We start from the raw sequence: 23,662 nt of genomic DNA, 5'->3' as shown, positions 1-23,662 counted from the left end.
GGAATGGAGTCACGGGGTGTGCCGGCGTTCTCCTGTTAATCGTGTCTGAGTATGATGGTTTCAGTCTCAATGTGCTGGTGTGGCATAACGTGTGCAAAGGCTTTACGTTTGCTCCTGTTTTACCTTATTTATTCAAGACTGCTGCACGCTACACAAACATCTTCCTGCCCAGGACAGTACAGAACATCAGGAAGGGACTGTTTTCTCCTCCGTTTGCATCTCTCCTGGTTGGATTCCTAGATCTTACAGGAGACACCCATCCATTTTCTAACGACTTCATCCGATTCAGGGCTGTGGGGGAGCGGGTGTCTATCCCAGCAAGCCGTGGGCTCAAAGCAGGATACACCCTGAATGGGACGCCAACCCATTGCAGAGCACACACACCAACACCAGCTCACACCTGGGCCAATTAAGGGGAGGAAACCAGCACACCCTGGAGGAAACCTACTCCAACAGGGAGAGGACATACAAACTCCACACAGACAGCACCCCAGGTCAGGATTTGAACCCAGGGCCCCAGCGTGCTCACCACTGTCTTACTGGAAATGACCGTGCGTGTCGTGACAACTGTGTTTGCCCAATGCACAGTGAACACAAAAACGAGTTTCACAGGACTTGGTTCCTTTCAGAGTACCCCATTTCCCATGAGAAATGTCCACATAGCAACCGGCTAGTTGTCATGAGCAGACCTGCTTCTATGAGGGAGTCTTTGGGGACTGTCTCGTGAATTGTGGTGTTGAACAAGCCTAGGTGAGACTCTCTTGTGCAGCTGAAAGGTGAATGCATCAGTAATAAATGTTCGAAGATGCTGTTTCACCTGGTTCTTTGGAAAATGAGGTTTAGGGGGCTCCTCAGATGCTGATATCCATCTGAGTCTGATTTGATCTCTCTCGCGAAGAGGGTTTGTCGGCTTTTATGTGCCTCGTTCAGTGCTTTTGTTCCATTCGCAAGGGGGGTATTATTATTCACAGCTGACACAAAGACAGGCCGTGCTTGAAATGCTCACAGGACTGCTGCACGCCCTATCCGCAGTAAGTGAAGAACCGGCGGGCTCCAGTTCTGTCCCGCTGTTTCGTCATGCATTCAAGGAACTGTGGGATTCCAAGAACTGCTTTTTCCCCTTCGGAGAGTGTGCTCTTTACATTGCCAGCAACCTTTTTCAGGAACCAGAGCATTTGGGTGGGGAAGGAGGGAACTGAAAAAGAACCGGTTTTATTTTCCAGGAGGTCCCTCATCTTTACGCGCTCGTTGTTGCTCACTGTGATGCCGTGCCACTCCGCGGGCGAAGAGGAGCAGATGCCAGCGTGTGAGAGGAACTGGGCTCCTGGTGTGGTTCTCACCCTGCACCCTGGGTGTTATGGTACAGGGTCACCCACACCCAGCCAGCAGCCATATCACCCTGCAACTCACAACTGGCAGCCCACTGAAGCTAAGCAGGTGTGAGCCTGGTCAGTACCTGGATGGGAGACCTCCTGGGAAAAACTAAGGCTGCTGCTGGAAGAGGCGTTAGTGGGGCCAGCAGGGGGCACTCACCCTGCTGCTCATGTGGGTCCTAATGCCCCAGTGTAGTGACGGGGACACTATACTGTAAACAGGCGCCGTCCTTCGGATGAGACGTAAAACCGAGGTCCTGACTCTCTGTGGTCATTAAAAATCCCAGGGTGTTTCTCGAAAAGAGTAGGGGTGTAACCCCGGCATCCTGGCCAAATTTCCCCATCGGCCTTTATCAATCATGGCCTCCTAACAATCCCCCTCTGTGAATTGGCTTCATTACTCTGCTCTCCTCCCCACTGAGAGCTGATGTGTGGTGAGCGTTCTGGCGCACTATGGCTGCCGTCGCATCATCCAGGTGGATGCTGCACATTGGTGGTGGTGGAGGGGATCCCCATTACCTGTAAAGCGCTTTGAGTGGAGTGTCCAGAAAAAGCGCTATATAAGTGTAAGCAATTATTATTAATTATTATTATTATGGCCATCCATGGCTGTGCAGAGACCAGGATCCCCTCCCTGTCAGTCTGAGTGATGTCCCGAGACACCAGGCTGCCCTCGAGGGGGCAGGGCGTGGGCTGGGGTGGGAGGGGGGCTCGGGGTTCCATAGTGCATCCGGGGTTCAGCCAGATGAACCCCACAACTTTTATAATAATAATAATAATATTTGTTTACGCTTATATAGCGCTTTTCTGGACACTCCACTCAAAGCGCTTTACAAGTAATGGGGATCCCCTCCACCACCACCAGTGTGCAGCCCCACCTGGATGATGCGACGGCAGCCATAGTGCGCCAGAACGCTCACCACACAGAGTGATGAAGCCAGTTCAGAGATGGGGATTATTAGGAGGCCATGATTGGTAAGGGCCAATGGGAAATTTGGCCAGGAGACCGGGGTTACACCCCTACTCTTTCCGAGAAACACCCTGGGATTTTTAATGACCACAGAGAGTCAGGACCTCGGTTTTACGTCTCATCCGAAGGACAGCGCCTGTTTACAGCCTAGTGTCCCCGTCACTATTAGGATTAGGACTCACGTGGACCGCAGGGTGAGCGCCCCCTGCTGGCCCCACTGACACCTCTTCCAGCAGCAACCTTAGTTTTTCCCAGGAGGTCTCCCGTCCAGGTACTGACCAGGCTCACGCCTGCTGAGCTGTAGTGGGGCTGCCAGCTGTGAGCTGCAGGGTGATATGGCTGCTGGCGATAGTACAGGTCGCCAAAGCATTCTGTTATAGGCCACTGTTGCTGGACGGTGCGTTGCCCCTCTGGTATATCATGCATCAACCATGCTTTCTCCTGATTCTCACCCCAAGCTACCGTGCTCCTGCACTGTACTCCCTCCCTTTCATGCGAGTTCTCTGTGAAGACGGTGTGATAGGACCGCTTGCTCCAGCTGTGCTGTGTGGCGGTCTGTCAAATGCAATGTCGGAAATGGTTTTAAAAAGCGGTCGTTCTTCTGCATTGCCAAAGCAATCTGTTGCTAGGTGTGTCGAGAGCCAATTGCAGCACGCTCGCTGTGCGCGCCCCGCCAGTGTCTGAGGATCACAAAATAGCTTGATCCAAACAGAGGAGCAAGCGGAGGTTGATTCCACCCTGGGAAGTGTAAAAAAAAAAAATAGAAAAATGGTTTGGCTTCTTCAGAGGAGGGACGACCAGAGCAGAGAGGTGAGGTATAGAGGCGTGGGAGCCAAGACAAAAGATCAAGAATGTGAGAGGTAGGTAAGACGAGGTGACACAGGGGCTAAAGAGATGGAAATCGGAGATGTGAAATTCAGTATGAGAAGGCAGCGATCTGTACATTGAGACAATGGAAAGAGATGTGTGAATCGTTGAGCGCTGGGGGGACTGTGTGAGCCAGGTTTAAGGATTATTTTGTAGGAGTGTGTGAATCCCTGTGAATGGAAGGCAAGGGGAATGATCATGGCTGGGAGAGTAAGTCAGCGCGGGATAAATATATAATTTTTTATTTATATATGGTGTCAAATGGGGATACAGCAGTTCTTCGAGAACTATTTCTTCAAGACGGTGTGTGTGATAATACACGAGAGTTATTGTTTTGTTCACCCACCTCGGAGAGTGTCAGTGACCTCCTGTTTAGCTGACTGGCTGGCTCTGGGCCTGAGAGATGCCTGACGCCGTGTGGGGATCAGATAAAGAGCCGAGGGCCAGTTGCGTTTGATCACCACTGGCGTTGTTCAGGATCGGCTCAGTTTACATGTCAGGCGTTGTGACTTCACTTTCGGGAAATGGGACTTCAGATCATCAAGACAAACGTCCAGATAAACAACTTTAATTAATTTAAATAAAGAGGGCTGCCTTAGATTGGATTAAAGATAATCCCATTTTAAATCTAGAGAATTGTCTGATAATATCTGAGCATTTGAGTATTCTTTTATGTGGAGCCAGCATGCTGTAGCTTTATCAGGTAGTGCAGAAGAGTCTTAGTACCACGTTTCCCTTTGAGCTCATCACCACCTGTTTCAGAACTAGTTTATCAAGTCTGGCAGAATAAACCAGGAATTAACTCAAATGCCACGCTAACCCGCAGCCTGCAGCTTTTAAGAGCTACGTAAGGCTATGGGCGTGGTCTGTCCTATTCAGTGACTGATGGTTTTGAAACCTACTATACTGGATTTTCAGATCTGATAAAAATTCGAGCATGTGGTTTTGTAAGAGTATTTCTTTTGAGGGTGCGGTCTTCAGATTCTGGAGAAGGACTACATGTATTCTGTCACATTAGGGACCTCACAAGATTGGAACATTGTTTGTAGTCAAACGGGAACAAAGACATAATTATGTTTCCCTTCACTTCTGAAGTATGCAGTCCTTTAAATTGTGCTGAACTGTTCCCTCGCTGTGACAGGATTGTTTATACAGAAAGCTGACCACTGCCTGTTGTGATCCATGCTTTGTAGAGGTTATTAAATCCAAGATTAAAATATTGTCCGTTAAATGGAGGTTTGCTTTTTATTGGTTTTCTTCTTTATACATCGTCCAGCTTGTCAGAGTTCATGCCACTGGTGCACAAAGAGTTGTGGTGGCTGGAACAAGCTACACAGCTGTGCTGTCTAAATGGCTGGAGTGATTCTTGGATCCATTAGCTAATAAAATTCCCCCTTTTTACATCGTGGCATTGTCACAAAAATAAACTCGGTAAACAATGGGATCATTAAACTTCAGCATAGTTGTTGTTTTTTTATTTACAAAACGATACAAACTGACAAAATTTCCCCGTGGGTGCAAGGACACACCGGAGTAAAACGTTAAGCTAGGATGAAAAACAAACAATTCTTTTTCAAATCTAAAAAAATAATACATTGATGAGATTCATGTTTTCCACATCTGTTTTCATTTTTCGCAATCGCGGCGTACAAAGTCAGTACAGAAAGGTGCATAGTGTCCCAGCTTTGACAACCAAAGCAGACGTGAATTATCACGCAGAGTCTACCTCAGCAGCTGCCCTCCTCTGTGTTTCTAGTGTGAAGGGTTTTGCTACGCTTTTTCCGACTGCGGAAAGCATCAACAGCTTACAGAGCGCCTTTATGGTTGAACGGATAACTGATGTGGGAGTTTGTGTCGTCCGTGTCATTGTTATGATGGTTTTTGAAGAGATGCATCACTCTGGGCAAACTTTTCGCAGGTTTAGGGATACCATTTCTCAACGCTTTGTTGCTCGGGATCTAGATATTTTATACTTTTTGACATGCAGCTGTCAGCTTGGTTCTCTTGGGGGTCAAATTGTAGCTGGTTTGTGGGTTCTGCAGCGTGGCACATATCTAGTTCATTTCCGCTAAACTCTGTGGAGAATACGTCCGCGCAGCCTAGGTGTCAGAGTCCCTGCTGTGGACATCTGCTGCCTCCTTTGGTAGTGGAAACATTACAGGTACGTTCTTTTCCCACTTACTGAACATATTTCGGACAGTCCCTTAGCCAGCTTCCCCACACCCCACTGTCTCCAAGTCCACAAACTCCCAAGCCCCCTCAAGAATCTGTGCGAGAACAAAAAGTTGGTCTGCTGTTCCACAGCCAGGACAGAGCCCATGTTCCTTCTCCTGTCTCTGGGGCTCAGCTGTCAAGCGGAGTCTTCTTTCCAGCACCCTGGCACAGGCTTTCCCAGGGAGGCTGGGGATCCCTCTGTAGCTGGAACACACCCTCTGGTCCACCTTTTTAAAAATGGGGACCACCACCCCAATCTGCCAATCCAGAGGCACTGTCCCGCCTTCCAGGTAAACATGAAGAGACCCGTTAACCATGACACCCCAGCAGTGTCCTGCACCTTCAGTGTTACTGGCCAGATCTCATCCACTCCTGCTGCCCTGCCGCTACGGGTCTGTTTAATCACCACTGGGACCCCAGCCACAGAAATGGACCCGGTCCCATCAGAGTGCTCCCTTCACCTCTCAAAGTTTCTCCTGCCCTTGGGCGACTCTCCTTCAGTGTCGTCGAATGGTCTTCTGGAACATCTTCCAGGCTGCCTGACAGTCGTTCTCCATGGCCTCTCGGAGGAGCTGTGAACTACAGTCCCTCATGCAAATAGTTCAGATGCAAGATGCAAAAACAAAGCAAACTTATTAAAAAGACTCCCTCTTACTCATCTGTCTGTATTTACTCGCAGGATAAAGTCACACACCTGAGATGTCCAGCACCTGGAAGTCCTAAAGGACATAAGAAGTGGTGCTAATGAAATGACACAATTTATCTTGTTTGATTTGAGTGATAGTTACTGTTTGACCCAACATCCCTGCCTCTTGCACATGGAAAGATTCATGTTGTTGTACTTAAGAGTTGGTGTGTTTTAAGCTGCTGTGGAGTGACTGCGTGCGGCCTTGGTTTCTTTATACGTGGCTGAGCCAATACAGAGGATGAACACCGGTTCATTTTCGTGGGGGATTATCCTAGACTGCAACAGAGCAGGGCCGTTACAGTAATACAGCTCTCTGTGCCTGTGTGTTTCTTTCCTCGCTGGATGAAGTTCCTCTGCGTGTATCAGTCGGCCTTCCACTGTCCAGCATAGGCTTCCAATGAAGTCAGATTAGTATAGCTAGCTTGGTAGGACTAATTAGGTTTTATAGGCATTGTTAACAATGATGTTCTTGCAAGTATAGATCATAGAACGAGCTGATGTAAAGGTTTTCTGCAGTGCACTGTTTCAAGAAGCAGAGGTTTCAGCACAGTTCCTCGGTACGAAAAAGGTTTTCTTGTGGCAAACGGCAGTTCTTGTCAGGAGTACAGTGTCATAGCCCATGAGTATCCTCAGATCAGATAATCCTGCACGTACCTGCATGGTTGCCTATTGATGGGTCACACCCGTCTCAAATTGATGAATGTTTTTTTTCCTGATTAATGTAAAAGGTTTTCTTTAAGCAAAGATTTCTGTAACACTTCATCAACATATTTAACAGCAATGTCCTAAACTGACCCACTGGACCATGTAGTGTGGCTGCAAAGGTGAACAGATTAGCCCTTAGATCTAGACTGCTGCTAGTTACACCCCTGTGCTGGATTTGATAGGCTACTTTGCCCTATTGTCCTTCTGTTCACAGTTATATTCTTTACAGATCTCTCAGCTGAGGGATTGTGTTATACTAATAAAAGGTTTTTGTCTATTCTTTCGGACATGGTATGGATGCCCTGAGAGCCATTGTCCTGGAGGCTGTGGTCCATCTCTCTGCTGATACGCCAGAAAGCGCTCCAATTGCAGATGTCGTCTGGCGGGTTGCTGAGGGTGCCCAGGTGCCTGCGTTTGACCCAGGACACCACCCCAATCAGGAAGCTGTTGGCACACAGCATCCATAGGAGGTTGACGTTCATATAGGAAGGGATGGCAAAGTCCAGAAGTGTGCAGATGATGTTGATCATCAGAAAGGCAATCCAGTTGATTGTGAAGACAAACGTGATGCTCAGTAGGAGCGGTGGGCCTTGCATTTCCTTTTGCTCTGCCACAGACTGAGCGTGGTTCTTCCCGTCCTCAACCAACTCCTCTTCCTCCTGGGAGAGCTTTCTGTAGCTGAAGGCCAGGTCGCTGTGGAGCTGGTCTTCAGGAGCTTCCTTGAACAGATCCAGGCTATAGAATGTCCTGAAAACCCTGGGCAGCTGCCTCCAGAAGTAAAGTGTGATGCCACAGCTGCCCAGCGTCGTCCCTATGCAGAAGTATATGATCACTTTGGAGTCAAGGACGGGGCAGAAGAGGGCATTCTGTCCTTGGCGGAAGGTCCCCACTAGGACAGTGGCGTTGGTGTGGCGGTAAGCGTAACACATGGCCAGCGCCCACACCAGCAGCATCTCTGCGATGTACAAGATGGCCCTCCTCCAGGACATTGGGTAGGGGTGAGAACGCAGGCTGCGGGCGTAGTCCAGAGTCCCCAGAAGGAGCACGGGCAGGGGCAGCTGACGGTAGGCTGTGGACGCGTGGGCGAGAATGTAGCACAAGGACTGGGGCGTGTCCACAAAGTCACCGATGAGCCACACAGTCGCTAACCCGCAGAGCAGCGCTACGTCAGCGATGAAGAGGGACATGCAGAAGAAGCCCATGAAGGATTTCCGCATGCTCTTGAAGCTGGACATCGTCACCAGGGCATTCAGGGCCACCTTAAAGAGCAGGACAGCCACAAACTGTAGCGTGTTGTCCTCCAGGACCGAGTCCTCCTTGTGCCACTTTGTCTTCAGTATGGCCATCATGCTTCGGATGGAGTTGCTGATGTTATGCATGTCCTGCCAGGCTCTGTTTGTCGAAGTCTCGGGTTCAGCCGGCAACCTTGATCATCCCCCTCGCTGTCCCCTCGCAGAAAGACGAAGCCTGTGAGGCACAGAGAGAACAATAAGTGGAACATCCACAAACACAAAGGGAGCAGGTGCAGGTTATTCTGGTCTGGGGAGTGTGGAACACACAGGCTGCAGTGCAGATCCGGTTTTGGTCTTCGCTGGCTTTGAGTTTAAGTTGAGCGTGGCTGTAATCTGCAAACACAGACATTTCGAAGGTGTCAAAACAACCCCTTCTGTCCTCCCACCCAAAACAAACAAGGAAGTCGAAGATTTGTTGTCTCAAACCAAGGAAGAAGGGCCTAGCGAAGAAAGGATAAGAACTGATGTCAACAAATTAGTATATGTATGCACATGCTCTGAATGCCCGTCATACTTGCAAGAGAAACACGTGAAAACGTACCAGGATGCTGTCCTACTTAGAGCAATAGTTGGCAGTTGCTGTCTTTCCATGAAGTGTAAACGTCAGAGTGCCATCAGTGTAGTGGGGCATTGTCTTCAGACAAAGCAGTTTTTCAAGATACTTCATTGTCTCTCGGAGCGGGTCAGGCTGAAAAACTGCCTGGGTTCTTGAGCAGATGGTGAATTTACATGACATTTGCATTGCATGTTTTTTAATGTATAACGTGATATACAAAATACGCTTCCATTATTGCTGATATTATATTAAAAATGTTACTGTGTTTATTAGTACGTAGCTAATTAAAACTGGATTGAGGTAATTGATAGTTAACCATAACCTAACATAACATACCATGTTAGCAAATAAACCTGACATTTTATTTTACGATCAATTTTGATGTAGGCTGGAATTCACTGTGACTGCACCCAAGAAGCTGACAGATAAAAACTCTTCAACATGTAGGGTCATAGTTAATGATCAAATAGTTTATTTTTCTAAATAGTAACATTATGATTATTTTGGAACACAGTTGTTTAACCTAGTAATTTCTTATAGTGATTATAAGACGCAAGACTGTGCATAGTTTTGCAGAAAGACAGCAACAGCAAGATGAGTTGCCTGTTATCCTAGAGAAATTGATCGATAATACAAACAGATACCCTGGCTTCTTTACACAAAGGGTTGTGGGAGCATGGAACAGGCCACACAGTTTTGTTGTTGCAGCCAATACCCTGACTTCATGCAAGAAACTGCTAGATGAGACCCTTGTGTCACTTACTTGCCAACTACCGGATAGGAAAGATGGGGCCAAACAGCCTTGTTTCATTTTCCCCATTCATATATCCATGAAAGTGAAGAAACTGAAAAGATCAAGTTCCTGTGTGTGATTCTGTGTGTTCCTGCTGACACAGGTCTTCTCCAAAGAGGCAGCTTGTTTCAGATCTTAATAAGATTAATAACATTCGTACCACATAAAACACTGCCTCTTTGTGTACTGATCATAGCCAATGTATTGTACTGTCCTGTACTGCACTGCAAAGTAATGTAGCATTTTTACTTTGCATATTGTAAAGCCTGCAAATCTTGTACCCAGCCCAACCCACTCCTAGATGGAATATTATCTTGCACTGTATTCTGTAAATGTGATCATGGCAGATAGTAACTGCGCAATTTTTCTGATTGACATCTGGAACTTTCGGAACACATTAAATTGCAGTTATGTAAAATTTCGAGCTATTTGCCTGTATTAAAATAATTGCACAAGCTGAAGAATGATTTCCAGCGATTTTCGGCAAGGTGAATAATGCAAGTTCGGTGAAAGAGTGTGTAGTACTGTAGCGCTAGGGGGGTTGTGAATAAGCTAACTGCCTGGGGTTTACTGAGCATGCCCAAACTACAGTACTCCACAGACACACACCTGTATTCAAACCCTTTGTCGCGCTCTGCAGTGTGACTCAGCCAAATGTTCTTTACCCTGGACCTGTAGTGTCCACCATCGCGAAACACCTCTCTTACAGTACAGGCTCATAGCAGAAATGTGCTTGCTGCACCAGCCTTGCCACCTTATGAACTTCTGTTACTCGCTTTTTTTCTGATCTCATTTTTTCATTGGTAGAGGTTGGAGCCACTGTGTTTTGTCTGTTCTTACACAAGGAGGATCCTGGGTTGGGCTGATTAAAGGGACGAACGAACCAAAGGCAGGTTACAGACGAGCAGAGAGCGTGCGGTCGAAGCTGAAGTACGAGCTTCAGCCACATGGCTGGATAGCTTGCTCCATTCTCCCACAACCCTTTGTGTAAAGACATGCCTCCAGTTTACAGTGGGCGAGGTAAAGCCCTGGTGTCGCTTAAAAGTCCAGACTGGGCATCCACGCTTTGGAGTTGCTTGCTCTAAAAGCAGATTCCACACCTTTGTCACTTGAAACCTGGCAACACCTCTGACAATGCACCAGAGCTTTGCAAACTGTTCGTAATGAGGACCTATTTACGGTATGCTGTCATGAAGCACGAGACGGCAGTGCACAGGAACAAGAATGAACTGGAAACGACACAATGTTAAAGCCGCACAAAAGTCTTATCCACTGTAGCCTCTCTTGCATAGCAACCAAATGCTAAGCAACACTCCCATGTCACAGAGAAGCAGATAAGATTAAATCCAAACATTTGCTTGACTGTTTTTAGATTTCGTGCGGTCTTTCTTGCCCTACTGGAGATAAGTTGCTACGGTCTTGTGTGTTATTCCAGTTTTCTTGAATATGTTCTGTGGGTTGCTGTGCTGTTAGATCTGTTGGCTGCGACATCTGTAACTCATGCATTTTACTTGAAACCTTGGTTACTGTCAGTATGACCACACGTTGACATTTTATACCATACGTTTTATACCTTGTATTGTTTTATACCATACAAGGAATAAAATTGCGGTGCACTCATTGTATGTGTATATTTTCTTTAAATATTTTTAGAATGGTCATTATAAAACAGCGCACAAGAGTTATATAAATGTAACTATTAATAATTCGTTTTTCAATGTCTCAATATCACTTTCTCGTTGCTCCCTGGTGGTATCTTAATAGTGCTAAGTTTTGCATGATTAAAATTGATATTAGTATTTTCTAGCAGAAGGTCAATTTCCCACTTGCAAAAAGGACATTTCACAACCTGCTGTTTCGAATATAAAAGCAGTAGAACAAAAAACATTGAAGCCAATATTTTTCGACCACAATGAAATACTAAATTCTGAGCTTTTATAGAATTTGTCTTATTTTTTAATTTTTGGGGGGGAATGAAAAGCCCCCTTTTCACTTTTCAAAAGCCAGATATGAACTTGTTGTTAAGACAACAGACTTGACGGGTCAGGTGTAAAGTACTAATAGGCTAGTCAGGTTTACGAGCACAAAACTGGGAAACGTAATACTGTGGAAACCCTAATTATTCCATGCTTTTCCATTATTGGACAGGCGTCATGCTTTGAAACTGCTGAACCAACAACGTCTTCATTTCACTGTAGCTTAGAAGCTGCTTAAAGGTTTAGGTTTGCAAAGCATCAGCTCTGCTGTTGTTTTCTTTTATTCCTCGGGTGTGTCTTTGATGAAGGAGTTTGTAGAAAATCTCACGCAGTTTTGCGCAGTCTTGCCGTCAAAAAAAAGGCACAACGAACCCGTTTTCCCATTACCGGGCCAACGTACTGCAAGTGGTTGCTGGTTAGATTCAGAAATCTCCTGTCGCTTTTGTGACAACGTGGGTTGTGAAACTAAAGGCTCAAAAAAACCGTGTCTGACAGCTCCTGGAATTTAACCCTAATCCGGTACTTTTACTCCAAACGTTTCCTTTATAGAACGAGCTTCACTGCTAGTTTCTAATTCCTCTGTCATAACCTTTGAGGTTGTCAGTTGATTAATTTATCTTTCCAGAAGGAGTCACAGCTCACACCCCTATCTTTGTTTACGGCGATTTGGCCCCAGTGCAACTAGGAGGTTTGCGCTTCGAAATTGACCAGATGGAATTCAGTACTGAGTTTTTTTTGGTGCCGCACTGGTCGCATTAGAAATGATAAAACGGCACTGTTTCTCACCTTTGTGAGATGAGCATGGTTATTCTTGTTTTGCCAGTAAATTAAAGCAAGAAATCGTGCTCCACCCCCTCCTTTAGCGCTCTGACTATCGCCTTTGGATTAATCACCTTTGCCAGTGGGGACAGGCATGTGTCCATTTTCTAACCACTGTCTCCCAGTTCAGGGTCACTGCGGAACCAGAGGCGATATCAAGCAAGCGGGCGCAAGGCAAGGCACACTCTCACATGGCAGCCCGTCTTCCCAAACGGCAAATAACCTGCCGGTATGTTTGTGGTCTGTGAGAGGAAGCCCATGTGAGCCCAGGGAGAACATACAAACTCCACACAGACAGCACCCCAGGTCTCGACCCAAACCCCCTGCTCCAGTGCCGAGAGGCAGCAATGCAGACCTCCGCGCCGTACTGATGCCCATGTCTAAGTACACTTTAACGATAATTAATAAAACACGGTGAGAACAAACAAACTCCATGCTGATAGCACCCCAGGAATCGAACCCAGGGCCCCAGCAATGTGAGGCAGAAATGCTAACCACTGTATCACCATGCTCCTGGCAAGTGAGACATTAATGGCAGAAACCTGGTTTTATTTAGAGACCGCAATCAGTATAATTCACTAGTAGCCTGAAGCATTACAATTTCAAACATGCTTTATTTGAAAGATTTTAACTTGAATAATCTGCATTATACTTCCTCAACATCTTTTGCGTATCATTTCAAGAGGACATGGGTATTGTTCAGGTGAGATAATTTAGTCAGTGAAGGATCTGAATGAAAAACAGGGAACTGTCTGAGTTTCTTTCCCAGTTCTCTGTACTTCAGTTTAGCCCTTTGCGTGCAAACAGTAAAGAGGAAGAGAACCGCACAATTTGAGAACCGTTGATTCAAAACGAGTTTAATTGTATCAGATTCCAACTAAAATGGCAGAAACGTACACGACAGAATTCATAGATCGCAGAACTTATCTTTTATACTGCATTTTTTTTTTAAAGTTAGGAACGCTGCTAACTCCCATGTCAAGCTAGAGAGCAACAATTGTGACACTGCTGTAGAAGAGCGAAACACTTCACTGATAAAACAAATGGAACCACGGTCTGGATGATCAGAAGTTAGAATCAATAATAAAAATAATTTGCATCTCCTTTGTAAATAATAGAATTAGACTGCTTTTATACATTTTGGATAATTAAAGGCATGGTTCGCACCTCCCGGATTCTGGAAATTTGATACAGTTTCCTGGATGCGTTCTTTTCAACCTTTCATTAGTAATCCCTAGCTGTCTGCATACTGTACTTCGCACAACTGCCTCAGTTTAGTGATCGTTAAGGTGTATTTCGTTTAGAATCTCACCTGGAGTGAAGAGGCCGGGAAACGAGGTGTGTGGCTGCAGGCAGTTCTGGTCTCTGAGCTGAGTGACTGCTCCTGTGCAGGAGAGCTCTGTCAGGGGGCGGGACCTACTCGCCCACACCTGTTCACTCACAGGGCGACCAACCTAGCTGCTGGAGGGGCGGGGCTACGGTGGGCCGGGTCATGGGAGAGGCGGGGCTTTCCCAGCCTCCTCGGCTTGTGTCTTCTTGTCGTGAGCTGATCGTCTGCCACGGCCCGCCACTGTTCACTTTACACGCGCTTTGTGAGGCCCTTTTCTTTAGACGCACAAGAGCAGGAGTTGCTGAGGTGCATTTGCTGTGTGGAGGCAGGCCATGTAGGGCTCTTTGTGTCATATGAGGAAATGTGAAAGACTTGTAGGGAGATTCGTGAGGTTTGAAGTTGACCAAAACAAAGGCTAAATAGCAAACTGTTGGGTCTGTACATTGGCGTTTTGAAGGCAGTACCAACTGGGAGGCCTGGTGCTGGGTATTGTACAGCAAGACCCACTACTTTAGACTCGTCTTGTGTTAGTTCTCTTAGTGTTTGAGTTTTCCATGGCGCGTGCACTGCACTGGCCTCAGTCATTTTATTCACCATCGTCAAAGTTGTATTCTGATATGGGCACCATGATGCCTCTCAGCACTGGGGCCCTGGTTCAGTCCTGGATCTGGCATTTCCTCCCACAGTTCAAAACCCTGCTAGATGGTTAATTGGCTTCTGGGTCAAATTAGCCCTGGTGGGTTTGTGTCCGTTTGTGCTCTGCGACGGACTGGCGGCCCGTCCAGGGTGTACCCCGACGTGCACCCCTTGGCTTGCCATGATAGGCTCCCGCTCCCCAGCAACCCTAAATTGGATAAAGTGGTGAGAAACTGGAAAGTATTTCAGTGTTTTTGTGCCTGTCACCTCACCCTTAATGCAACCTTTGCATATATAGATCCACCCCCTTCTTTTCTTCCCAAGCATCCTGTTTTCCCGGCGGATTGTAGCTGAACCGGTCCTGCAGCAGACCAGCAGGCAAACTCCTGAGCACAGAGGGGCTTTGGAACCCCCCTGCCAGCCTCCAGCCCACGCCCTGCACAAGTGCTCTGCTGTGCGAGTAAATAGAAATACCAGCACCCTTCTTTTCAATGTTAGGTGCAAAGAAAGGGGCCCTGAATGACAGTTCAAGGTGTTTATGAAAAGAGCCGCGACGCATGAGGAAAGCAATAGGAATTTAAATTTGAAGCAGCTCAGGTGGGCGTGAGCGTAGGCGCAGACTGCAAAGGAACAAGTAAGAGGTTTATTCCCTTCTGAAAAGACAAGGAAGGAAGCACAACATTTCGGCCGTGGAGCCTTTTTTAGGCGAGAAAGATGGGGCAGAATTAGAATGTAAATTTAAATTTGTCATTGTCTGTCTGCAGGCAGTGAAATGAGACTGTGCAGTCTTTGGCAGAGTAGGCAGCAGTGTAGAAAACAGGCACAGGTATTATTTTGCATGTGCTGATCTCACTCCAGCTGCATAGTTCTGCACATGGTCCTTATAATAATAATAATAATAGCTTACACTTATATAGCGCTTTTCTGGACACTCCACTCAAAGCGCTTTACAGGTAATGGGGGCTCCCCTCAACCACCAACCACTATCTCCACTTCAAGAAGAAATAAAGACCGGATCTGGAGAAAATCGAAATTGTTCACCATCATACACGAGTGGTGTTCTGCTTCTGCGCTCTTGATTTTAGGACACCCCTGCCTTTATTAAAGGTAGCCGTGTTGTGAAGTTAATCTCTCAGTTGTTCTGTGATGGATTCCTGTCGAGGGCAGGGCAAAAAATAAGCTGCTCTCAGATGACTGACGCATGTGTTTAAAATGCTGTATGATTGGAGTCTTGTTCTGTTTACCTGTAAGAGTTATGTATGGCTGTTCTCTTTAGATTTGCCGATTTTTATTTTGTTATGCCACTGGTTTGTTTTTTGCATCTGGGCTTGTGGCTGTGAACCCCATAACCTTGCACAGGGGAGAATTCTGGACAGACTCCTCCATGATGCCCACCTTTGAGCCCTTCGCCCCCCCCCAGCACCTCACAGGTAACACAGTCCTGTCTAGTGGTGAGCTGCCTCCCTCACTGACCATTGTGATCAGATGATCTTGCAGATGAAGAGCATTTTAAAGGGAAGCAGTAGAGCCCATTTGCTGATCTTGCTACGCTTACAGTTTGGTGCGTAGTTTAGTGGAGAGAGTAGTTTAAAAGGCACAGATACCTGTTTGTGCTCTGCTCCGGAGCTCCCTGTGGGTGCAGTGTGGTGCTGGTGAGAGCTCTTTCCTTCGAGGCTTAACTGCACCACCTTCTGTCACCGTAGGAAAGGCACATTCACTGGAGCTCAGTCCCAAGACTTGGCCTGGAGTTCCTCTGATCCGATTCTCTGAGCACTGCCCTGTAGCAGCAGTTCTTCCAGACAAATGAATCTCTTCATCAGAGTCACAGAGAGGCCAAGCCCTTCTCCAACCTGTGGCAGCTGGTGTATGCCTGAGCCTGGCACTGTTCATTTCCTGCAGCCGCAGTGAATCTTAATGGGCAGATTTTAACACAAAAGCCTGCAAACACAGATGCTTGGATGGGCTGTGTGCAGATGATAAAGAAAAGTCACAATTAGGGTCACTGGTACCTATGGGTACTATTGGATGCTTGCTGAGATGAGCTTCACCTCCCCTGCTGCTCTAAAAATGGATGAACAGGTTAGAAAATGAATGGATGGATGAATAGTCTACAGACTGTAAGCAGCTATTTTACTTTATTCTGTATCTCTTTTGCTGCCTGTGCATGTGTAATATATCCTTATTCTATGTCACCCTTTCCTATTGTCACCTTACAGTGCATAAAGCTTTGAAAAGGTGTTTTCCAATGTAATGAATAAAAAGAAATGAGTTCGAATAGCTCATGCAAATGTTAGTGATTAAGTAAAATGACAACAGGCCACTGCACACTTAGGTAAGTACTGTAGTGAAGTGCAGCACTGTATAGGACGTACACAGGCACTGCCATAGGATTTGTGAGGGACGTGTGATGTTTTGCACAGAACTTTGCTTCGTATTTCATATTGAAGATCTTTACTTATTTATCGCTCTCCAGTCAGAAGAAATGTTTCAGAAATGGCAAAAACCAGGCCTACATAGTATGAAGTGAACTGCTCTATACTGGTTGTGGAAAGCTAAGTTGCCTGAGCTTCCTTCACACACGGAACAGAAACTTGTAATCAGGGGAAGACAGGATTGACGAAACGATGGTCAGAATTTCTTTGAATCAATGAATTATGAATTAACCTGTATCTTTTGCTAAGACTGCCTTGCTCACTCGCTGTCACAGTTCTTGTCTGAGTCCTTAGTTACTTTATCTTTTGGAAAGTTAGTAACGGGGAATTTTCTCAGTGCTTTGGCAGAATGCCTGATGAGTTCATTAGGCTGAATGCAGTCATTTTCCTCAAACTTGGCTGAAGACATAAGGAACAGGGTGCGATCATTTTAAAAGCAACTATTTTTGGAGAGAGCACCTTGCTGTTCGCAAACACGAGCTCCCACAATGCTCCCTATATTCGTATGTTGAAAAAATAGGTGTAATATTGAAAATGAGCAGCATTTTACTGCAGTTTACGATCATTTGCGGACTGGAAAGAAACTGTTGTTTGACAGAATGTCCCATTGGATCTCTGTGTAGCTTTGAAAGCAATCATCTGTCATTGGTGAAAAAGCATGTTGCGTGAGGCACTAGAAACATTTGGCTACCTTGGTCTCAGGTTGAGTGAGATTAGATTTGAGTATCATCTGCATACAGATGGTAATTCAGCCAGTGACATTTGAAAGGGAAATTGAGTCCCCGTTTCTCTGACTGATTAAATCTCGGTAACAAAATTAATGAAGTGACGGTACCACAGAATTTTGATGAATTCCGAATGAACTTTGTGAAAGTACCTTATGGTCGCCATGTTGTCTCAAAACGCTGGTCTTGCCACGAGCGATAGTTCTAGTGAATTGTGCCATAAAATGGCCCTTCCTGCTCACTAGTCACTATAAGCAAAAGGGGAAACTTGGTTTTTCCAACATCGTTAACCCTAAAACAGAGGAACGGATCAGCAGAAAGATAAACTGTTTCCTTTTCCAAGGGATATTCAACTAGTCAAGAGATGGTAAACATATCAATAGTAAATGGAAGAAGTCCCTGTCAAACTCCGGACGTAACCAATCTAACCAAGAAATAAAATTTCAGGGTTCAGGAAAATATGATTTCCTCAGTTTATGGGCAGTTTAAGAAATGCCAAAGAAACCCTCCAGCCAGGTAACCAGAGTGACAAGATGCACAGATATTTTCATATTTTGGGGTTAGAAAGAATCAGCATTGATGAGCGGATTTCAAACCACAGTGAAAGTAGAATGTGCTCAGTAACATGTAAAATCTCCAATTTACAGTACATCACAAAATAGACCAAATCTCCAGGTAGGCACAGCACCATATTCTGCTATTGTGAATGAGGTGACATTACTTCCGGTGATGTGTGCGTCCCTGTGTCATTGTAAACCAGCTGGCTTGTGAATACATCTCTTTTAATCCAATAGAAATATTGCTCTTTGACCTCAAAACGGTTTTGATGACCAAGACAACTTGGTAGCTCTGCATGCAGATCACGGTGGAACATTTCTGCAGTGAAACAGTGAAAATACACAACCTGTATTTTTTCGCTCGTACATCACAGTACATTAGTCATTACACTCACTAGTGGGCAGGAAGGGCCGCATCAGTTTGTAGGAACTCTCGCTTGCCAGTGGCAAGACCAGGGGTTTTTGACAAAATGGCAACTTATAGTGCTTTCTCAAGGTTCACAACTTTGTGATTAATTCAAAATGTGTTTGATTTTTGTATACCATCAATGAATTTATTTTGTTACTGAGATTTAACAACCAGTCTGAGAAACTTAGATTGCTGTTCCCGTTTAAGATCGCAGGTGTATGAAAATCATCCAACCACGAGCAACATCATTAGCAAGTCTAAAGGGAGGTTTCAGTTCTGTGGAAGTGCCTAAAGCTGGAGAAATATTTCTCAATAACACGAGAAGGAAACAAAAGGAGATGCCAGTAAAGTAGTGCTCCTTGTGACACGGTGTGGTAGCAAAACCTGCTTGGAAGTGAACGGACGTGATACAAGAGTGCTCCTGCAAAACACCCAAGAGCTAGCATAAACAGGAGCAGACCCTAGCCAGGACAGTCTCTGGTCATATCAGGCAGGGCCTGACGTGTACGTCTCTGCGCATGGACTTGGTGTTGGAGAGTGGGGTCGCTGCTGCCTGTTTCTCAGAGCTCCATACTGAGCAGGTGGCGTAGCTGCAGCTCCCCAGCAGAGACCTCCACCTGAGGGGCCGACACTCACTAGGAAGAAGGGGAGACTTGGGAACAGGCAGATGTCACTAGGTTTGGTTTGAAGTTTGGTTTGAAGGTGTTCATACAGAGTGTGAACACCCTGCTGGCATACAGCCTGTGAGGAGATCAGGTAGGAATCAGTCTTATATACCAGGGACCTTAGGGCTCAATTTTGGTAATCAGCATCCTGAAATCCATTGGTAATACTTTTAATAATAATAATAATAATAATAATAATAATTGTTACACTTACATAGCTTTTCTGCTTTTCTGGACACGCCACTCAAAGCGTTTTACAGGTAATGGGGATCCCCTCCACCACCGATGTGCAGCCCCACCTGGATGATGCGACGGCAGCCATAGTGCGCCAGAACGCTCACCACACATCAGCTCTCAGTGGGAAGGAGAACAGAGTAATGAAGCCAGTTGATAGATGGGGATTATTAGGAGGCCATGATTGGTAAGGTACAATGGGAAATTTGGCCAGGACACCGGGGCTACACCCCTACTCTTTTAGAGAAACGCCCTGGGATTTTTAATGACTTAACCTCGGTTTTACATCTTATCCGAAGGATGGCGCCTTTTTACAGTATAGTGTCCCCGTCACTATACTGGGGCATTAGGACCCACATGGACCGCAGGGTGAGCGCCCCACTAACACCTCTTCCAGCAGCAACCTTAGTTTTTCCCACGAGGTCTCCCATCCAGGTACTGACCAGGCTCAGACCTGCTGAGCTTCAGTGGGCTGTCAGCTGTGAGTGGCAGGGTGATATGGCTGCTGGCTTTTCTTAATTCAGCAGCACAAGCACATGGGAAATGCAAGGGAAAGTCAAGTCTGGGAGCATTCAGGACAGAATTGTGGGGATCTGTGTCAACCCTCCATGTTGCTCAGGCTGGCTGCATGGGATCCTTCTAGATCTGGCTTGATGGAAGTGCTGGATCATCTAAGAGCAGGATGGGTTTGAATGGGATCAGCTCATTAGTCACCTGTCTCATGTTGCAGCCAGTGCAGTGGTGCGTCTCTTACTGTTTCCGTGCTTTTTACTGTGTTTAGCCTCTGAGGTCTTGCAGCAAACATGACTGAAAAAAGAATAAAGATTACTGCATATGTACATTTTGTCTGTACACGGTATTGGGTTCAAACATTTCACGTCACCACAAGGCTGCAGACACATCTTCGTAGATATCGTATTTAATACTGACAGCTGCAAAGCACCTGTTTTGGTCTGTGCCTTTTATCTAATCTAGAAATATCGCAGCCTGGTTTAGCACGAATAGCTCGTTAGATATATATGTGGGTTGTATCAATCAGAAGGATATTTACAGGGATCCACCGATTTTTAATTCCTGACTTTATTACTTGGTCTTACGATTGTGACTGTACATCCTTGTTCCTATTGAAATTAATTTTTTCAGCTCTTCCTTGTTAGGCCAGTGGTGGAATGTGGAACTAAAACACAGGGAAGAACATTAGTAATGCTTGTTGATTTCATCTGCCTTTTCCTTTGTGTAACAATAGCATCTACTGTATGTGCAGAACAGGGAGGCACAGCGGTCAGCATTGTTGCCTCACAGTGCTGGGGTCCTGGGTTCAGTTCCCGACCTGGGGTGCTGTCTGTGTGGAGTCTGTATGGTCTCCCCGTGTTCACATGGGATTCCTCCCACAGTCCAAAGACGTGCTGGCAGGATTAAGTGGCTGCTGGGAAGATCGGCCCTGGTGTGACCCTGTGTGCCCTGCGATGGGCTGGTGTCTCATCCAGGGTGAAGACGCAGTCAGAAAGAGCATGGATGCACAGTGTCTTAAGAGGGTGACGTGTATCAATACTGTTAGACTGACATACAGCAAACAGCAATAGTACAAACAGCAATATAATAGTAGAGAATATGCTGTCAGGTGGAAACTGGATGGTTGGTACCACTTGTTGGGGTTGGAACTTGCTTGGAAGAATGCATAAGCAGTAATTTCAGTCATATGCAAAAAGGTCAGATGTATTAAGGAGCCCTCAGTTTCCACACTTGCTCGAACCCATGCACATGGGTGCTCGGCATCGGAGAGGCCTGGCGTCGCGGAAGGGCTGTGGGCGAGGCTGCTGATCAGCTCACTGGCAGGACGAAACGACACCGCCGCGGTGTTTCTTCTGTGTTAAGTTGACACGCGGCAGAAATGCCCGACCTCGTGGTCCCCCTGAGTAACTGCTGATGTGGCGTCACGTCAGCCTGAGCCCGTGACAAGACAAATATCTGCCAAATAAACGTGAGTGTAAAGTCAGTCAGGCTGCTGTCTGGTGCGCAGTGACGTGTTAAATAAGGAATTGGGACGGAGTTAATAAAGGTCGCTAATTCCAGTAATATTCTGGTTTGGTTTTTGATTCTGGAGCAAAAACCGTATGTGTGTTTGTGTAGTTCTTTAAAAATGTCTAAAAAAGCAGCGTGTGCTGGGATAGAGAGGGCAGAAACCAGTAGCAATCTTATACAAATAAATAATGAAAGGGAATGTTGTCAGACTGTGATTATGTCATAGTGGAGTGGTTGTGTATAGGTAATATGAGAACTGCTTCAGCAATGTTATTTTCGATCATCTATTTTTGTGATTCGTTGGGGGTCGAAGAATATTTTGATTTGATATCTGAAACCTTAGTGTTCCTCCAGGTGCTCCACTGTCCTCCCACAGCGCTGGGGCCCTGGGTTCAAATCCTAGGGTGCTGTTTGCGCAGACACATCACTTTTCCTCAATTCCATTCCTGTCCTAAAACACAGCCATGCCATCAAACATCCTCCATGTATTCTAATACTCCTAACCCTAACCCTAGCTAAGGGTTTGGGGAGGTTAGGGTTAGGGTTCAGATTTCCATCCAAGAATTAATGCAAACGTCCACTTATTGGAGCAGAAAATATAACTCAGCGCATCAAAATATTAGTTTGAAAAGACTAAGCAACCTTGTCGAACCAAAGGAAATGCATCGACTATGGTAAAATTCTGTTTTGGGAAATTTCGTGTTGAATGGTGTTCTCGGTGAGCATGATTTCAGGGTTAAATAGGTTTAAGAGTCAGGAGAACCCAAGAAATAAGTAGAAATAAATAAATCTTAGCTCTATCTGACAAGTATTGTACTGTATGTTCACCCTGTGTTTGCGTGGGTTTCCTCCAGGTGCTCCAGTTTCCTCCCAGCCAAGACATGCTGGGAGTTTAAGTGCTTTCTGGGAAACTTGGCCCAGGTGTGAGAGTGGACCGGCTGTACCCTACCTGGTGCCCGTTGCTTGCCAGGATAGGCTCAGCGACCCCGAATTGGATACAGTGGTTAGAAAATGGATGGATCTGTGCCTTGTCAGGATCAAGCGATCTTCAGATTAGCACATATGCACACATTAGCACATATGCCTTCTGTGTGGGGTTGGCTTTATCACATTTTGTCTCCGTGGTCCTGCAGTCTGCGCTGTACAGGTTACTTGGCGTCTCTACATTAACCTGGAGCGTGTGAGAGAGCGCATGAGTCTGTGTGTGTGTGCTCTCCAGAGGGCTGGGTCCTGTCCAGGAAGTTCTACTGACGGGCTCACTCTGCCCTCCTGGCTTATTCTCTGGCTCTTGTGTTGATCAAGAAGTTATAAAAAAAAATGAATCAGTTCACTACTCAAGTTATTAGAAGGTCAGAGTCCTGTAAAGCAAGGTGTCCAGGTACTAAAGTGGAGAACCCCTTAAAGTTCATCCAGAAACACCTCTCTAATATTGGTGAATAAAGACTCCCCCACCCTCTTCTGTGTATCTGACAGTCGGGCATTCATTTTCTGTTTTGTATTTATTCTGGCTCATTACACGCAGCCTTCTTGGTATGCATTGCTTTTTGCTCGCATTTTCATTTGCATGTAGAAAACAAGAGCATGTACTGTATGTGGTCAGGTTGGAGCTTTGAACTGGTACTATTTGTGGCACAAATTCATTTGTGCTTTCCAGCCTGAGGAGATGTATTGTCACTCCAGACAGGTGATACTGTCACTCAGGGAACTAGTGTAGTGACAGAGAGCCTCCAGACAGGTGATACTGTCACTCAGGGAACTACTGTAGTGACAGAGAGCCTCCAGACAGGTGATACTGTCACTCAGGGAGCTGTTACAGAGTCAGAGAGCCTCCAGACAGGTGATACTGTCACTCAGGGAGCTGTTGTAGTGACAGAGAGCCTCCAGACAGGTGATACTGTCACTCAGGGAACTACTGTAGTGACAGAGAGCCTCCAGACAGGTGATACTGTCCCTCAGGGAACTACTGTAGTGACAGAGAGCCTCCAGACAGGTGATACTGTCCCTCAGGGAACTACTGTAGTGACAGAGAGCCTCCAGACAGGTGATACTGTCACTCAGGGAACTACTGTAGTGACAGAGAGCCTCCAGACAGGTGATACTGTCCCTCAGGGAACTACTGTAGTGACAGAGAGCCTCCAGACAGGGAATATTCTTCATTTCTACTCATGTCCAAAGCGTGCACTACATTACAACTGAATTTGTTCATGCACCCAGGCGACCATCGTGAAAAGCATCTGTATCCTGGATTCACCTCTTTTGACCTTTTACGAAATGTCATAATGCAGTCCTGTGCCTCGGGTGCTGGGCTGTAAACGCTGATGGTGCCATCACTGACAGACAAGCAGGTTTCCTGGTTTTTTAAGTGCCCCTTTGCGACTCACTGTGTGTTCCCAAGGGGG

At 46.1% G+C, this 23,662-nt stretch overlaps 2 protein-coding genes across 3 annotated transcripts in view; one reads left to right on the top strand and one right to left on the bottom strand.

Moving 5' to 3' along the window:
* ppih (peptidylprolyl isomerase H (cyclophilin H)) overlaps positions 1-23,662 on the top strand; it is a 56,834-nt gene that overhangs the window by 4,820 nt on the left and 28,352 nt on the right. The gene's annotated exons all lie outside the window — the stretch shown is intronic.
* Positions 4,655-13,654, bottom strand: LOC107075565 (probable G-protein coupled receptor 160). Of its 2 annotated transcripts, none has more exons than XM_015337063.2 (2): positions 13,566-13,654; positions 4,655-8,284 (listed from the first exon to the last, which is right to left on the bottom strand). In XM_015337063.2, the coding sequence occupies exon 2, from the start codon at positions 8,194-8,196 to the stop codon at positions 7,069-7,071; it is 1,128 nt and encodes a 375-aa protein (XP_015192549.2). In that variant the 5' UTR covers positions 8,197-8,284; positions 13,566-13,654; the 3' UTR covers positions 4,655-7,068. The 2 variants fall into 2 exon arrangements, with proteins under 2 accessions (XP_015192549.2, XP_069039955.1); XM_069183854.1 differs by lacking the exon at positions 13,566-13,654 and adding an exon at positions 9,429-9,686.

Source organism: Lepisosteus oculatus, chromosome 25 (genome assembly GCF_040954835.1).
Source record: "Lepisosteus oculatus isolate fLepOcu1 chromosome 25, fLepOcu1.hap2, whole genome shotgun sequence".
NCBI lineage: Eukaryota > Metazoa > Chordata > Actinopteri > Semionotiformes > Lepisosteidae > Lepisosteus > Lepisosteus oculatus.
This window is presented reverse-complemented; position numbering and strand designations above follow the sequence as displayed.